The following is a 19,053-nucleotide window of genomic DNA, read 5'->3' as shown; positions in this document are numbered from 1 at the left end:
TTTCAGCAAGCCTTAGGCAAAGTCCCCCACTAAAGGCTCTTAAGCGAATTAGGTTGCATTGGATAAGAGGGAAGGTCCTCTCATGGATCAATAATTGTTTAAAAGATAGGAAACAATTGGTAGGAATAAATTCAGTTTTCTCAATGGAGAGAGGTGGATAACGGCATCCCCCAAGGTTCTGTACTGGGACCTGTGCTGTTGAACATTTTCATTAATGGTCTGGAAAAAGGGGTGAACAGTGAAGTAGCAAAGTTTGCAGATGATATAAAACTATTCAAGATAGTTAAGTCCAAAGCAGATTGCGAGGAGTTGAAGAGGGAGCTCACGGAACTGGATAACTGAACAGCAAATTGGCAGATGAAATTTAGTGTTGATGAGTGCAAAGTAATACACATTGGAAAACGTAATCCCAACTTTACATATATAATTGTTACCACCCAAGAAAGATCTTGGAGTTTCTGGTATGGGCCACTTCCAGAGACAGGATATTGCGCTACATGGGGACCATTGTTCTGACCTAGTATTGGTAGTTGTGATGCTCTTATGATAGAGGTCAAAGGGGGGTGTGGTCAGAGAGAATCTTTTCAAACAATGTTTAGATTGAGAGGCCTTTGATTCAAAATAACTATTCAAATATTCATGAAAGTTGAGTCACTAGCTGTTTCCAAAATGCAGAACTGTGCTTATGCTTCCTGGATCCCATCATGAACCCCAAACCTAAAGGAGAAAACACACCGCCATGAGACATATTGTCATTCCAGCCTGGGCCGACATAGGCACTGGATTTCTAAAGAAATCAGTCATCTGTTTCAGTGGAGCGACATTCCATCATCAGAAGCTTCAGTGACTTGAATTTCAAGTAATTTATTTCTAAATTACTTTTACTGTAACTCTTATTAATTCAGATAGGGTTTTGACTTGATATAAAACTCGACAAATATAAGGAACGGTTTAATGAATTGAAAGATAGGATTGAGTCTTTTAAATAAATGTAAAAAAAAGTTGTTAATTGCTTAGATGGAAATCAAATCTTAATAGCTTTGTTAATCCTTTGTAGTGAATATTGTGTTTACAAAGAAGTATGGAGAATGTATCCAGCTTAACCTTCTCCAGAACTCTTTTCTCAGTTGGATTGATAAAATTCTTCCCTAGGGTTTTTTGGTGGTGATTAACTTTTTGCTGCTATTTATCCACAACAGAAGCTTCTGCTTCTGTACTGGTGACAATTTTCAGCTGGGGAGCTAACCCTACTGTTAAATTCTTCATTGTTTAATGGCTTAGCAAGTTGAATGCATCCAAAAACCATCCTGCTCTTTGCCCCTAAAAAAAAATACTGCAGGAAAACAGATGTTATGCCAAATTGAAATTGATCACTAAGACACCTGTAGCCTTCCAGTGGTCTGAGTCGTGTGAATCCAGAAATAGTGTGTTCAGGAGCAGTGACTTGTTCCATTTTTAAATGCAGCAGTCATTTCTATCATTACGAGAAAAGCCAATGGCCAATGTGCTGAGTTAATACAATTTGGTCACTTTCTGCAGTAGGAGAAGAGAGGGGAAAACATTTGCATGATGTGAGATCTTGAAAAATCTTTCTGTGGTTCACTATAGATTAAGTTACAAAACAAGGCCACACAATAGTGTGTTGCCAAGTATTTTAACATGGCCTCCCACTAAGATTCCAATAACCCTTAGCCATTTCAGGTTTCCTTGTGCTTCAAAGGGGATAGTGAGGTCAATAGCGTGCAATACATTCACTTGTTTTCATGCATGAATAGGAGACACCCCGATCCTCCAACATAATGGCTTAAGTAGACACCGTCACTTTGGCAAACTAGATAATAATTGTTTGTTTGGTAATGTTCCAGAAAACTATACTGAGTGTATATTAGTATCAAATGGTGTTTAGCTTATGTGATTGGAGATAAGGAGTGAGCACTGATTGTCTTGTACAGGCACCCAGCACGTGGTGAAAAAAAAATAAATGCCTGTCACATATTCATCATGAGTATTTTTAATGAATCCTGGGGGGGACATCCTCTCTTGTGGGGATTTGATTACTTGTATTGATATTTTTTTAATTGCTTTACAAATCTGAGATGATTTAGCATTGGCACGGAGACATTCACAACACCTAGGGTCAGAGAAATTACTCCAAATACCTCTTCAAAATGGTGGCAGGATTTGAACATGGCTCTCCTGAAAGCCCTCGCCACTCCCTCACTGAGCACTGTGAAACTACATGCAGAAGGCATGAGGCAATTTTTCAATCTATTAAAATTTATCTTTCTCTTACAAGTTAAATAAAGAGAAAAATATGAAATGTAAAGAGTAAATTGTGTCCTTGTGTTGCTGCTTGTCAACCTTTTGTTAAATTGTAGTGCACAGAAATAAACTTTATTCTGAGGTTTCATCAGAAGCATGTGTAGTCCCATCGTTTCCAAGTTATATTTGGACTCTCTAGCCTTAGTGCTAACCTTTATGCATATGCTGTCATTAGCTTCCTTGATGTCTTTCTGCTATATTTTCTAGACATTGGTTGATACCTCCCTTTCTCACCTATAGTTCAATAGCATTCTTTTTAGTCATTAACTATATATTTACATCTCTTACATTTTCCCATCGTTAAGTTTAATTCAGCACATCTTGCCAATCAAAAAGTTGAAAGTTTTTTCTAGTCTGTGCTGGCTTTTATGTCATCAACAAGTGAAACCACTTATTATTAGTCCTTTTGTCCGAAATGTTTGTACAGTTTTGAAAGCAGATGAGAGATCAGGAGGGACTTCAATTGGAATTTTTCTTTTGGGCAGATATCCTCTCAAGTTCTGTTTTACGTACTTTTTACTGCTTAGCTTCTGCTCTAATTTTCCTTAGGATTCCTTCTGCTTATTTTGTGATCTGACAGAACTTGCATCATTTATGAGGAAAATTAGAAATTTAGAACGCAGCAGTTTTATTTCAACTGTGTTCCCCAGGATTCTCTAAAACTCAAATCAAATATTGCTGCATGTATATGATATGTTGGCTCCTGTCAATTAAAGAGAGAGGGGTTTTTGTGCAGCTGACTTGTAAAAAATTACCAGACTCAGAGAGAGGGGATTGCATGAAGGATTTTTCTTCAGTCTCTGGACTTTCACAGCATCACCTACCGCAGTTTACGAAAATAAGTGTGTCACTGATTAGCAGCAATTTGTCCTCTTAGTATCTATATTTTTAAAAATGTTTTAAAGAGAATTGCTTTGTGAGAACAGTCTTTCAATATTCATGCTTTGAGAGAGTGGGAGTCAATCTTGTAACATTTTATGTAGTCATCCCAAGGCCAAGAAGTTAAGTGCTAATTTCATTTTCTCTGATCAGAGTACTTGGCTGTGTGTTTTAATACAATGGCCTGTTCTTTTGTTATCTGCAAAATACTCTTTCTGTTTTAATTTCATTGAAGAGTTCTGGTATCAATCTGTTGCCACATTGTAATCTGGATTCTGGTTTACTGTGGTAGCTCTCTTTTATTGCAGATTCAAAAGAAGGGGCTTCTCCAAAGCATATGGAGAGCATTGTTCAGTAGCAGGCTAACTGGGGGTGTGAGTTCACAGACTTGGTAAATGTACACCGTGGAAATAAAGCTGATCTCCTGAGGCTAAGCATGCTGAGTATTAAAGAATGAAGGGAGTAGTAAACAGAGTATTTAATATTCGGTACAGTTTCTCCCTAGTCTTGATGTGCATAATTGGGTCCTGGATAAATTACAGGGATAAAAAAAAAGTATCTAGTGTAAAAGAGCTCATTTACATACAAGTGTATTCTCCATAGCAAAGTAAACAATGCACAAGCAGAGAGTTCTTGTTCACCTGCTAAATAAACTTCAACAAAAAAGGTTGGAGTTTGAAATAAATGTCCTGATCTGGAGTAGCTAATCACTTTGGCTTGTGGAGTTTTTAATAAAATTTACTGGAAGAAGGCTTGTCTTCAAAAATGCAAAAGTACATCCAGAAGGTCTACATGCAGTACAGCCAATTCCTCATGCAATACAAGGTTAGCATTATAATTAAGCCACCCTGCGTCTTTGAGAAGTGTACACACTTTATCTAAAATAGCCATGCTGCATGTGGATGAAAGAGTTAATTGTTAAAGTATTTTGTGCTTTATTTCTATTTTTTATAGTAGAGCTTTATAGTTCCAATATTTCCATGGCAAATAAAGCTATTATCATCTGTGGCCCATTTTGAACATTGTAGCTCCTAGGGGTTCAGGACCTTTATGGAGTTGAGCACCTACAACAGCACAAAGGTAATAATTGTCATTTGTTACCTGAAGAATAAAGTTGTGACCATAGCTACAGGTCCTCAGAGGGTGTTCCCACCTTGGGAGCATATGTGGTGAAAGGGGCTTCAACCCATAGCTTTGGCATCATTGGAAGGAATCTATCGTTGCTGGAATTTGAACCTCAGCTCTTTTTCTTACATAACTCAGCTAAAGGAAATCATTGTTTCTCACCAAGAAAAAATGTGTTGATAACTTTACTCCTTGTTTTGAAGACTATGTAATTTTTTAGCTGGCTATCTGTTCCAGTTCTATAAAGAAGAAATCTGCAGCTTCTGTGATTTCACTACTTGGTCTCTTGCTTACCAGTCATAAGCACATGTGTACCATGTATGGATACAGTGGTACTTTGCAAGGCTCATGAATGATGGAATAAGTATAATTTTGGCATAAATGGAGTTGCCCAGTGGGATTAATTTCAGATCAATTAGATTACAATTGAAAATATTTGTAGAACAACATGCAGATTAGAACAATAGAGATTGTGTTTCAGGTGGTGTGTCCAGGCATTAAAATTAACTTGTTAACAGTTCATAGTTACTTGATGTTTACCGAATGTTTTTATCGGGTTTGCTTGTTGGTACAGAACATTCTGACTGACATGATATATCCATCATATTTTATTTATTGACTTCCTTTTAGTTCTGCAAAGGATAAAATACAAAAGGCTTTGGTAATATTATTTATGTTAGTTGAGCAATTTCTATTACACTTCTGCTGCACATCTGATTGTGTTATTGTGTTTAGTGGCTGCCTAATTGCCTGTGCAGGTTTTCCCGATTGGAAATGATCAAGACTCTGTTGTGCATGTGAACTGTCCTGTGTGAGTGGGGCAGTCACTAAATGGCTTGTGATAGCCCTCACTTTTCCATTCTACACCCCTGGAATCTCCAGTCCAGTTTATTTCATTACATTTAAGAGTTGTCCAATTTTCTCCCGTGTACCCGTTATTCACAGTTTAATGTTGCTACGTATCGTTCAATTGGAAAGAATATTTGGCCTGCTGGAGGGAAAAATATGTTGCACTCTTAATACATAAAATCTATAGACAATTTAAGATTGAGAAAGGTAAATTTAGTTTTCAGACTTTTAAAGAAATACTTTTCTGTTCCCTTCTTTATGCATCTCAGTCAACCACCCTTGACTTTTTTCTGAAACCATCCTTGTTATCACAGCCAATGTCAGTGCTGTAGGAGTTGGCCACCCTTACTTTCATGCACGTTGATGTAATGAAGTGTATGTTAATGAAGACTTACCATGATCTCCTTACCACTTCAGCTTGGACCTGCAAAAGGCTCCCATCCTTGAAGGCAGGGGTTTAGTATAACTTAGTTGTGTAGTTTGAGATTAAATTTAAAAAGATCAGTAATGTAACGAACTATGCAATCTATAGGTTCTTTAATTGCCTTTCAAGCGATTCTTAAAAACTGTTGCTTTATCATAAAACAGTACAATTATTGCTGTATTTTCCTCAGAAATATGTAAGTTGCTGTGATTCTCAAATATTTTTTAAAAAAAAAGGGCGGGGGGGAGGAGAAATGGCCAACGGAAGTATCGCTGATTGTATAAAGCTTCCCCAAATCCCCAAGACTGAAGTGAAAGCTGTAGGTGAAGAGGTGGGAATGCCTGATACTGTAGGGCTTTCTCATGTATGGCTGCTGTGAACATGGGCACTTCATACCACAAGTGATTTCCTTTCAGCAACATTAACGAGAACAGGCAGTATTTTGTGTTGCAATTCTCCTAACAATAATTCCAGCACTTTTGCAGTTGTAGTATCCAAGTAGTCCAGTCACGTTTTCTTAAATCATTCAGTGGGCTTGGTTCCCTCACCTCCATCCCAACAACAACAGAAAGTGATTGTCATGGGTTACTCAAAATTTTGCTGGATACATTTGAATCTTTAGGGTTGTTAGAGCTGCAGGTAGCTTTTTTGATGAGCAAGAATTCCCATCAGCTTTCCTCTTTCTACTTTTGGTTGGAGAGTGGGGGGAGACTTTTTAACTAAGTGTTTCCAGAATCTTTCTAATATAATTATAATATATTTAAGCTCTTCCATTTCCCTTCTTGTTCCTCCTCCTTTAGTGTATTTTAAAATAACAGTACTAGAAAGCAGCTGAAAAGCAAACAGAATCAAATTTGAATGAACTAAAAATTGGGCACCAGGTTTTCACACCACTTGAAGATGAAATCCCAGGGTTGCTGTATTCTTGGAAGCACTTTGCCATTTTCAGTGACTTGGTTTGCCTCCTTAGCACCAAGATCTGCACATGTGGCCCCGGGAAATGTCTTGCATGCGTTAATAGGTCCTGATATTTTACTCCTCACAGCTTTGTTTTATAGTCTGTGCTGTCAGTTCATTTCTCCATTTCACTCTCTTGTGTAGCTTTGATACTCTTTTGATTTCCAGGGAATTAAGAGGTAGACCGCGTGCCATCAACTGCGTGTCTCACGATGCTTCCACCACTTGTTTTTTAGGAGCCAGTCTGTGCCACGGTGCTTGGCTTCTTACTGTGATGTAGGGCTGAGATGAAGACTTGGTCCCCTAGAGTCAATCTCCTTTTGCTCCCTTCCCTCTTTCCCCCACTTTGGCATGTGTTCCTTGCATCTCTGCCAACCAGGGGTTCATTTAAAAATATTTCATTCTGTGCGAGTGGGATAATTTAGCAGATGTTTAGCGTCTAGGAGCAAGAGAATGTGCCCTCTCCTTCCTTGCCCAGCTCTTTCCTTGGAGTCACATTTTTACATGTAGCTGAAATTATCCACCGGCTGCTTATAGAGCAGCCTTGCCAATGCATACAGCAGAAGGGGCAGCCTTGATTTTTAGAAAAGCAGCTGCCCCTTCTCCATTCTAACCACCCACAGAGCTCTCCCAGTTATTCTAGTCTAATTTAGTGGTGTTCATTAGAGTTGAATGACATGTCATTATTTTTTTTCCCCAGGATCCCCCTTTCAAATGTTGTCCAGTGGACAACTGTATACGTGTACAGCAATAAAATTATTGCCCAGGTAACTATAGTTATGAATTGTCTAATGCCACAGAAACCAAGCCAATCTCATGCAATAATACCCTCTTCATACTCAAGAGGGAATAGTTTGCTTCAGCACGCAGGTGCACCACAGCTTGTTCTTGATCTATTCTACATGAATCCTGCTGACGTAATTTAAAAACTTGGCAGTACAGTATTTAATCTCTTTCTTTCCTTTCTTTTTAAGGTGGTGGACAGAACTTGGTTACTGAAGATGTGACGGTAGTGGAGGGAGAAGTTGCCACCATCAGTTGTCGAGTCAAAAACAGTGATGACTCAGTGATTCAGCTACTGAATCCCAATAGACAGACAATTTATTTCAAAGACTTCAGGCGTAAGTTTCCGCCCCTGTGTTATTTGGTAGCAGCTGACCCCCACCCTCCTGGCAGTCTGGATAAAGAGATTGCAAATGCCTCTTTTTTTAATTTAGTGTTAGGCACTTAAAGTTGAGTTGTTTCTTCAGAGCACAGATGACAGACAATCATAATCTTTCTCCTTAATGGACACCTTGCTGGTCCCTTTTAAAAGTCAGACTGTTTTACTTTGCAGTAGGAATTGATTGTAGTAATTCAGGGTGAATTGCAACTGAGCGCCAAATATTCAGCTGACCCAAACAAATTGAATGGAGTAATGCAGGAGAATACAGTGTTCTGAGAAGTAATATGTTTGGTCTGAAGATTGACATGTTCAGGATAATCTGTCCCCTTTAAAGCCAAAACAAAATCTGTCACTATGGTGCCCAGTGCAGGAGGATGGCTTTATTTCCTGTTCAGACAATACTGTGAGGATAACAGTTGAAATGAGACTATTTAAATTATTCAGTCTAATGGCTGCTCTTGGAATTGGACAGGATGGACCAGGACTACTTGTGCTGGTTGTGTACACGCAACACAGTGGGTCTCTGCTCCAAAATTGCTTACAATCTAAGTAACTAATTGGGTGGGATGAACTCAGAGATTGTGATTTACTGGTATTGCAATAGCATCTAAGGACCCAGATCAGGGTTCCCATTTTGCTAGGTATTTCACAGACCCTGCCCCAAAATTGGCACTCGAGAAAGACCATCAGTAAGTCTTAGTTGAAATATTTGTCAGTGCTGTCAAAATTCCCAAAGGGATTTCAGCAGTAATTACTTGTGGAAGGAAATCTAAATCTTAAATTCTTTGCCCTGATTCTTATCTTAGCTTCTTGCCGGTTCTAATCTACTCATGGTATCAATCCTGCACTCTGCTTTAAGCCACAAAATAACCCCCTGAATTGTTTTTATGGCAGCCTTCTTACCAAAAACATTGCTGCATTTTCTGAAAATAAAAGCTAGACACATCAGTAGTTTGTATGGAGAATTTGTATTGATTAGTTATATTGATCTGAGCACATGAGTATTGTTTAAACCCAGATTGAAATGCAAGGAGCTGGAATAATGTGGAACACGTAGGAGTTTTGTTTAGGCACCATTACAACTCTTTCAGGCTTCTGGCTTTGCCATGTTTTTGTGGGAGGAAACGTACTATCTCTCTTGTTCATCACAATCACTCATGATCTGTTTGTTCCACAGCTTTGAAGGACAGCAGGTTTCAGTTAGTGAATTTCTCGAACAGTGAACTCAGAGTGTCGTTGACAAATGTCTCCATTTCTGATGAAGGAAGATATTTCTGCCAGCTCTACACCGATCCCCCACAGGAAATTTATACCACTATGACTGTGCTTGGTAAGTGCCGGGCAGTAAACTCTAACTCTTCAGTTAATGTGGAGGAATGAAGGGGAGGGGAAAGGGAATCAGCACATGTTTTTTGGAAACTATTTTGTAGCAATTCCAGCCACCAAAAGTTACTGAAACTGAATCATATTCTTAAGACTTGATTTATAGAGCCACACGCACTCTGAGATTTCAGTAAAAATCAGCTTTTTTTTAATCCCAAAGAGCTCTTTCACTAAAGACCAGCTGCTTTGTGTATCTATTGAGTCTGGGACTCGAAACTGCAATCACAAGATTCTGAAGGTGACTAGCAAAGATCAACCTAAATTTTCAAGTGAGCCACTTGCCACATGGAACGACATAGCTGTTAACTTCTAGTTGTGTTAGCTAAGTGAGGAAGAGACTGGCTGTGTGCTTCTACCCAATAGAATTTCTTTGTAATCACTCTGCATGCTCTTCTTTCTAAGTAATATCCTGTTTGTAATGGAGAAGCCGAGTGTTTGTTTTTCCTGCAGCATTTCAGTTTCGTGAAGAACGTACAGGTTTAGGAGCCAGACGCTCCTGAATTTTAAGCCTGGCTCTACCTGTCACTGACTCACTTGGCCAGGTCACTTAAATTCCCTAGGTCAGTGTCTCCATTTGGGAAGTGTGGGACAATACCTGCCTTGCTGGGGCTGCATGATGATGAATCACTGCATTGGCTGGAGTAAGTCTGACACTGTTGTTGCCTTGGAGTGGATGTCTGGGGAATGGCAAAAACACCTACAAGGGGAAGAAAGTCAGCTGGCTTTAGTAATCCTGCAAACTAACCTCACAAACTTTCCTAGTCCACATGCCTTTCATCTTTAAGGTAGCAAAGTACATGTGTGTGTCACACTTCATCAGGAGGGTGGGGTTGTGGTCATAGATTCTTTTCATTCAGTGAGGAGAAAAAGGGAAGGAATAAGATTTAAGTATATTATTTATCTAAAATTAGGGTGTATATTAATTATGGTTCCCCTCAGTGGCCATATTGGGACTCTTGGTCTGCCTATCAACAGGAATTCCTACTAGCTCCTAACCTTTCTTGTTGGGAACCACTGGGGTAGGCAGGCCCATCTTTCATTTGTTCCTCATCTACTGCTTCAACTGCAGAAGGAAACCTTTGAGGAGCAATAGGCCAAAGCAGACAAGGAGGGTACTCTTCAAACTGTCTCCTCATCTTTCCCACATGAAGCTGTTATGCCCCCTCCACCTTCTCTGGCTTCAAACAATTTCAGGAGCTAACAAAACATGTTGTGGATTCATTGCATATTCCCCTAGAGGAGGTTTGAGAGTCACAGCACAAGTACTTGGACGTTTTGCAAATGACACTTTCTGCTCAAGTGGCCCTGCCCATAAATGAGGCTTTCCTGGATCCTGCCAGGACCATCTGGCAGACCCCAGCAATGGCATTGCCCATGTGCAAACATTCTGATAAGAAGTATTCTGTCCCAGCCAAGAACTGTGAATATTTATTTTTGAATCCTTTGCCTAATTCCCTGGCTGTTGAAGTGGTGAACGTGGCAGACAGCACCACTCTAAATTAACCCTATATGGCAGGGACCAAAATCGTCTTGGCCTTGAGTCATTCGTCTGCAACCCAAGAGTTTAGAAATGCAAATTACCAAGCTCTTACGGCAAAATAGTCACACCAGTTATTCCAGATTCCACATTTATTAAACACCTTCCAGCAGAACATCGCGAACAGTTCCACACTGCCATAGCTGAAGGTCAGCTACTGACTAGAACCTCATTACAGGCCTCCTTAGATGCAGTTGACACTGCAGCTTGCTCTATCTCCAGGGCAGTCACCGTACATTGGGCGTCCTGGCTCCAGTTCTATGGGTTACCTGGAGAGTTTCAAAGTACTGTTGAGGACTGCCCCTTTGATGGACTGAAACTCTTTTTGCTGAAACCACAGGAGAATCACTGATCGCTTCGGGTCCCAAAAAAGAACGAAGGATGGAGACCAATTCTAGATCTGACTCCTACGCAACTTTTCTGAAAATACAAAAATGCAGAATGGTGACTTTTTTGCAGCTGTAATTCCATCAGTGGAATTTGATTTTCAGCCCTCAACCTTCAGGACCTTATGCTTTCATGCCACAATTTGTCCTTTTCACAAGAGATTATTTTGGTTTCTGGTCAGTCAAGATCACATCCAGAACTGGATACTTCTAGTCAGCCTTTTCTCTGCTTTGAGAGTGTTCTTGAAGATTTTGACAGTGGTCTCCAACTACCTTTTTATTTTTTGGAGACAATGGTTTTTCCATGCCTTGATTGGCTGCTCAAGGGGCAGACTTGCAAAGAGGTTCTCTCTGCCGTAAACTCACCGCTGTCCATGCCCCCCAGGTTAGGTCTCCAGCTCAACATAAAAATGTCTACTTTGACCTCTGTAGAAAGGAAAGAACCAAGTCATTTAGCAAGTCTCCCAGGCAGTTCAATTGCTGACCTGTTCAAGGGAGCTACTGTCTCCATTCAGAGTCTGTCCAGGTGGATATCTGGATGTATTATTCATTGTTGTTAATTTGCCAATACACAAGCTCCTCCCAAGGTGTTCGCCTATTTCACTAGATTTCTTGTCAATGTCTATGGTGCTGTTTAAAGATGTTGCCATTGTTGGGATCTGCAAGGCTGCAATTTGGACTTTAATGCATAACTTTTCCAAACACAATGTGATGGGTCATTCTTCTAGATCAGATGCTGCCCTGGGGAATATGGTCTTGCTTCGGTGAAGACTCCCTCCTCATGATGAAGCTCCCTCCTCATGATGAAGATACTGCTCGGAAGTCACCTGAAGTGGAGCACCCATAGGGATGCTAGTTGAAGGAGTCGTCCAGTAATTGGAGTTCTTCAAGATGTCCCCCTTTGGGTGCTCCACTTCCCTCCCTACTTCCCTTCTGCTTTGGAGTTTCCTCTGTGGGAGTTTGAAGGAACTGAAGGTGAAGAAACTGAAGGTGGTTCACGTGGGCAGCTCTACATATCATTTAGTATGGGGCACAAGGTTGTATAGGGCACATGTGCAGGTCAAACAGGCATTGCTACCAAAAGTCTGTGCTCAGAGTCTCAGTGTCCAGTTGAGGATGGGGACAGTGGCGTAAACTGGCATGTGGTCTGCCAGCATCACAATAATAAATGAAGAATCAAATCTGGTTTGCTGTCTGTGGTGTTCTTTAAGGAAAGTACTATGTACGTTATGCAGTTGTTAAACCTCTTTTTGTGCTTCAAGATGCTGATGCCTCTGCACGTTTTAGTTGCTTGATGTTTAAGCAAAACCTTAAGCATAATTATAATGCAAAGTGAGGGATTTCAGTTAACTTTTGTCTGAGCTGATTTAACAGCCACTATTTTATGTATTATTTTGTATGTATAAACTTGAGATCTTTCATCTGACATTTTGTGCGTGCTTGTTTGCTTAGGAATTATCCATTTTGGAGTGTTGCAGTTCACTTTTTCTACTCAGAATTGTCTTGGTGAAAATGTAATCTACTGAATTCTCCTTTTTTCATCCTATTTCTCATGGTTTGCAAGACAATGATATAGATGCAGTTATAAGGTTAATACAGTTACAGATAATAGTAGCTAATACTATTACAGCCGTGTCTAAAGATTAGTGCTGGCTTTTAAGCTCCTGTTAATAAGAGAACCTGAATCGTAGTGGAAGAGCTTAAATGTAAGATCTCACTCACTGATTAGTTGTAAGTTTGGTTGTTTTTCTCATATTTAATGAGATTCTGTTCTGTCTTAGTGTTTAAACTGTGGAAACAATGTTTATAATCCGCCCTAGTATGGATCTCAGGTTTATCCACAGCCTTCAAGTTGTACTTCAGTTTTCTGATGTTCAGCCAAATAGGATGGTGTTTTTGTCCCCTTCAGTTTCTCTCCTATTGGTACCTGTTTACATGTATTGAGTTAGTTAATGTACATTCACTCATTGCTAAGAGGTGCATCAGAAGTAGTGGTACCTGTTTAATGGGCCTATAAGCAAGTATTCTGTGCCTTCTGTAACAGGCTAGAAAAATGATGTAGTTGTTCTCATTAAGTATAGATATAGATTTACCCAATGGATTAGAACACATGAAAATCTGAAATATATGGTCTGTTTTACTCAACTTGGAGAAAAGCTAAAACTGACTAGTCCTTTGATCATTTGGATGATATTTATACATATTTGTTCTTCATCAGATTGAAAATGTCTGAGTCATATTTCAACCATACAATTGCTTAATCATAGTGATGAGAACAAAAAATGTTGAGTTATCTTTGGAAATATCAATTCAACTTCTTTACTTAAAGGCCTAACAGGGATTGAATTGTGTGTATTCATGTTTCTCTCATTACTGACTTTTTCATCTTGTTCCTTTTTCAGCAGTTTTAAACTTGTTTTTATACTGTCTATGGATTGCATGCTACTGTGGTGGTGGTCTCCCGTAGTTATTACCCTGTTCCTAAATATTATTGGATTGTTTTTCACTGATGATGATTACAGCCTTCTGGCTTTGTAGCTCACAGTAGTGTTGTCTCTAGCGGGTACTTGCCTTAGAGAGGAAAACTCTCAGCTTGCAGTAATTGCAATCTGAAGCAGTTATCTTTGTTGAGATCCAAAGTTGTTTCCACATCTCTTCATCAAATCTGGGATTGCATTTGCCTTTTGGTTTATTTTGATGGGAGATGCATTGGCAATTGGAGTCTGTGACATTCTATTCTGGTCCCAGTCTTGATGGCTTTTTTTAAGAGGTCTAAATGTGTTTGATCTTTGCTGGTCATCTTCCACATCTTGAGCCTGAGGCTTGAAACTGAAGAGCAGATAAGAAAAATTTTACCTTTAGGGATCTAAAACTATGGGTAGGTACGGTACCGTTAAATGTATTTTTTTCTGTTTCCCTTCTCCTTATTACTGACTGTAAAATGCAAGCTGTATTCTTTGTGTGATATCACATCCATGTAGCATGAAAGAGAGCAGACAATTTACAGGGGACCGTGCTCAGCTGGGAGGGACTATAGAAAATGTGAGAATTTAATAAGCATAGCTGATGAAGCTCAAAGCTGGGCTAAAAACATTTAACACAACTATTAGGAACCTGTGTGTTAAGGGACAATAGTACAAATAATCATTTGATAAATTAAGAGATCTGATAAGTCCAGGTGCCTACCTTTCCCAAAAAGAATCCAGACGTTTTCCAACATTGAATAACGTGTTGATGAGTTCTTGGGTATACACCAGTTAAAGATCAAAATGTACTGACCTTGTTCTGATTTTTATTTTTGGTTTTAGTCCCACCACGCAATTTGATGATTGATATCCAGAAAGACATCGCCACTGAAGGAGAGGAGATAGAGTTGAACTGCACTGCCATGGCCAGCAGACCAGCCACCACAATCAGATGGTTCAAAGGGAACAAGGAGCTACTGGGTAGATTTATCTTCTAAAGCTGCACAGCTTGATAGATAACTGAAGTGGTTAAGTTAGACCTTCTAAATATAATATTATAGAGACAGAATAGAAACACTTGTTTTTAAAAAAAAAAAAAAATAGCCATGTCAGTGGCAAAATGTATGGGCAGATTTAAATGACAAATGCACCTTAATAGTAAAGGACTTTTACCCCTGTGTTGTCCTTTAGTTACCTGCCAGAATCAGAGTTCAGGGTTCTGGAGTTGCTCTTCAGCTGCTGATGTCCTCAGTGGTCCCTTACGGTGTGCAGGGAAGGTAGCTCTTTGCCCTGATTTAGGGGTCAGTGTGATGGCATCGAGTGAGGTAATAGTGTTTCAGTGCACTTTTATATCTAGCTCAGTTCTTTCTGTGGGATTGGGTAGATGTGCTCATATAAAAATGAGTTTCTTCTACTCTGTAAAGTCTAGTGCTCATGGAATTTGTACAGATGAGTCACAACACTGATTGCATATTGTGTGCTGTTTAAGTCTGTGTGCACATGGCATCACCTCTCATTTTGTCCCATCTGAGATGATAACAGCTCTTTACGGAAGTCAGATACAGCCCTTCAAATCTAACGCTCTGCAAGGACAGGATAAAGTCCTCCGGACAGAGGACATACATCCCTTCCCTCCTACAGGCATCTCAGCACAATGACACATATTGAACTTATGCTGGTAATAGTGGAAGGCAAAGCTGCTGCCACATGTAGCATCCCACAGAACCAGCTGCTTTCCGGCTCCTGTTGTCATCGAAATGATGCATGCATCTTCAAATGACCTCCTCCTTGGTTTCTTTTGCTTTCTATAGGGCCCCAGTACAACAGTATTTGACCACTTGTGTTTGCCCTGTCCAGCTCCTTTATTAAGCTTTGTCGCTTCAGCAATTGAATTCCAACCGTCCTGTATCTTTGAAGACTGCCGAGCAAGTAGTCGCTTCTTGAAATACCAGATCACCCTGCTGATTCTTTGGCACAGTGGGGTTTTCAAAAATAGAAATAAGGAAACTGAAATAGTTTTCTTTGTTCTTGATTTTACACTGACTCGGATGGAGAGAGAACCAGGAGCCTCTTTGATTATGCAGTCTTTCCTCTAAACATAACAGGTTGTTGTTTTTAACAGTTGTCAACGTGTTTTACCTATGTATTATCCACAGGAGCTGTTTTGTGGGCTTGAAGGGAAAGTCTTTCTTGTAGGTTTCCCTCTTAGCTGTTTTATCGCCATGATTTGAACCATAAAAATGCAGTTGATACACACATTTAAGAGGCATTGGTTTCTGGTCAGCAAGTATGTGCTGAGTTCATGGAAAACCTCATTAGTGTCATCATTTAATCGTGAACCGCCTTTTCCCTGTTCTGTGTGTGTTCTGGGGAGTCTTGCCCTGCAATATACTTCACTCCAACCCGCTGCTATGGTATTTTCAATGGATCTTCAACAGTGCCACTGTTTAAATATTTTAATTACTGTTTTTAATTATGTTAATCCGTTTACTCTCTTTCCCTCCTAATAGCTGATGATGGGTTTTCATCTCCATAGCATCTGAATTCCAGGATGCTTTCCAAAAAAAAAAAAAAAAAGCCCAAGCTTTTAAATCAGTGGAGCTGTAAGCATCCTGGCATTTTTAATCCTTCTGACAGCACACTGTATATTGTAAGTTTTAATGACTTTGGTAGGAGGGATAGTATTACCCACGCGGACACCTCCCTACCCTTAGCAGTCAATGCTATAGAGATGAAAGTTGGAAATTTAGGGGCACGTGTTCCCAGCACCTCTTTTGTCTACCATGGTGATGCCAGTGAGATGATGACAATGTGATGTCATGAATATGCTGTCCCGTGATTATTCTGTGTTCTCTCCCTCATCTATCTGGCAGGCAAATCTGAAGTGGAGCAATGGTCTGATATGTTCACTGTGACTAGTCAGCTTTTGCTGACCGTGGGGCGCGAGGACGATGGGGTCCCTGTCATCTGTCTGGTAGATCACCCTGCTGTCAAAGACTTACAGACACAGCGCTACCTAGAAGTAATGTGTGAGTACTAGAGCTTTCTATTCTTCTAATGTAGAATGTTCCTCATTTAAACAGAAGTTCGAAACCATTAATTATGTAATTAGATTTTATTACAGTGTAGATAGGGTTTATAAATGTTGAAATCAAAGTATTGAGTATTGTTTAATGGCTTAAACAATAACTTCTTGCAGTTTTGCTGTGATGCCAAATTCTTAGTTTTATTCTCTCCACATAGAATAACTTGCTTTACCCAGATTTAGCACCTTGAATGGTTAATAGCTAGGCCTTGTGGTTTTGTCAAAGCAGATTAATTTTAATTTTAAACCCTAACTTTTTTAACAATGCATGTATTTCTTTAAAAGTTAGCATCACTGCAGAGCTCCATTTAAAGTAACTTACTGCAATTCTCCATTGGTAAATGAACTGAGAGACCCATGCTGCGATGCAAGAGAGACTTTCATAATGCTTATAATGGGAAGTATAGTACAGTAGTTCTTTTCTAAATTAGAGCTGCAGAAATATGTTTTAAAATAGTGGAACCTTTAAGGTAAAGGTCAAGTAAAAGCAGCCTGCTAAAGCAAGCTAATCTTAAGGTTTAATGCTTCCAACTATATTCAAGATGAAAGCTAGGTGGAACATTTCACTTAGTTTTCTATGAACTGCCATTTATATACATCACATGAGTGATGTACATAAATCGAAAGAAGTAGATTTCTGAAAATACCCATGGGGCAATCCACAGCAGAGGTGGCTCATGTTCATATTAGTGACGCAGAACACAGTCATGTTAGTGTCACTATGTCATGTTATCAAGTGGAATATGGCTTTTGAAATCAGAAATGCAAACAAATCTGACATTGGGGTGACTGCCTCAGCACGAGAGAACAACCAAGTGGTGAGATGCTAAGATGACACACATCTTTCTTTTGTAGGTTCATCTCAACCGTAACATTATATAAAAGGAGTGGAGGGTTGTTAATTTTTCATCTATTTCATTATGTAGCTTCATTAAGAGCATTCTGCTTACAATTTTCACATCACGGAAACTAGCATGAAGTAATGTCCCTATAATAGGGAAAACAAAAATGATCAGATACTACCTAAATTGGCAGAGACTAGATTTCTTGTGACTGTGCTAATGTGTAATTCGTTTATGCAAACGTAATGCCCATTAACATTTCTTGTAGCGCTCTATTAGCTTTAATAATACATTAGCACCTTTGTGAGGCTTGATCAACTACTTAACAGGGGAAAAAATCCCATCTCTCAGCTGATACAGGAAAATTGAAATCCTGTTTAAAAAAACCCTTGTTTATAAGGGGGTCAGATTAGTAGTTTAAGGCTTCCCTATGGATATTTCTGTGTAATGCATACCTTTTGGTACAATAGAAATGGGTCAGTCTTTTTAACAGAGCATGCAATAGAGTTCCTTCTACATATGTCTATGAAAGAGAAAATAAATCTCTTTTCTGAATCCTTTAGGGTACGGCTTGTAAAAGGCACCAAACAGAATGATGACAAATCACATTTACAGTATGGTTATCTGACGGTCCTGGGGGACATCCAGAACCTCCACTGTATTGGTTTTATCTGTTGCAAAGGGCATTTTTTCCACTTATCGCTAATTTTAGGCCTGCCTTTGGGTGCCTCTTGGGGAGGGAGAGGTGTTACTCAGTGCTTAGCACAAGCTTTTTGGAATGCACTTAATGCAGAGCTTTCTGCAAGTGGACGGGGAAACCATGTGAAATGGTCTTGTTGACTAGCGTGTTTGTCTTCACGTTCTGAAATTAACCTGGAGCTTGTGAAAGGCACTGGACGAATAGCGCTGCCAACGAGCATTGCTTTTTGATCCACAGAACGAACAAATAGCCCAGGGAGCTGCACAGTAAGTGTCCTAAAAGTCTCTTCTCTCCCTCTATCAATCTGTCAGCTCTCTCCTGATGTTGAGGGGAGTTTGGTCTTCATGGCGCATCATTTCCTGGCCTTCCTTCTGAACCTGTTATAGTGGTGTAATGGAGACTAATATAGTCAGAGGACACTGAATTGTACTTATGTATAAGCTACGTTGTGATAAGTGGGCCTACAAATGTACCCTAATTGTATGCTCGTCTGTGAAAATTATATGAAGTTTATAAGAGATCATAATAACCTAAAGAATAAATGTTGATGCGAGAAGAAGCAAAAGTGAGACAGAGACTGAATTAGTTCAAACAACAAGGCCTACTAATGTAACTCAAGGACTGTGTTAAGATCATGCCTGGTAACCAAGAGAAGTGTGGAACCAGAAATCAATCACAGAATATCAGGGTTGGAAGGGACCTCAGAAGGTCATCTAGTCCAACCCCGTGCTCAAAGCAGGACCAATCTCCAATTTTTGCCCCAGATCCCTAAATGGCCCCCTCAAGGATTGAACTCTCAACCCTGGGTTTAGCAGGCCAATGCTCAAACCACTGAGCTATCACTCCCCCCAGTCAGTGAACCAAAATTGGTGTGCTGGAAACTAGGCCTAATTGGTGGACAAAATAATGATGGGATGGTGTATTCCACGTATCG

The 19,053-nt window shown here is 39.7% G+C and overlaps 1 protein-coding gene across 1 annotated transcript in view; it reads left to right on the top strand.

Annotated features, from left to right (window-relative positions):
* The window catches only part of CADM1 (cell adhesion molecule 1), a 288,504-nt gene that overhangs the window by 205,051 nt on the left and 64,400 nt on the right, over positions 1-19,053 (top strand). Inside the window, exons 2-5 of the mRNA XM_077839810.1 lie at positions 7,531-7,677; positions 8,899-9,051; positions 14,336-14,473; positions 16,366-16,521. Coding sequence (XP_077695936.1) covers positions 7,531-7,677; positions 8,899-9,051; positions 14,336-14,473; positions 16,366-16,521 — 594 coding nt within the window. The remainder of the gene's footprint in view (positions 1-7,530; positions 7,678-8,898; positions 9,052-14,335; positions 14,474-16,365; positions 16,522-19,053) is intronic.

This window comes from Eretmochelys imbricata, chromosome 22 (genome assembly GCF_965152235.1).
Source record: "Eretmochelys imbricata isolate rEreImb1 chromosome 22, rEreImb1.hap1, whole genome shotgun sequence".
Classification (NCBI taxonomy): Eukaryota; Metazoa; Chordata; order Testudines; family Cheloniidae; genus Eretmochelys; species Eretmochelys imbricata.
This window is presented reverse-complemented; position numbering and strand designations above follow the sequence as displayed.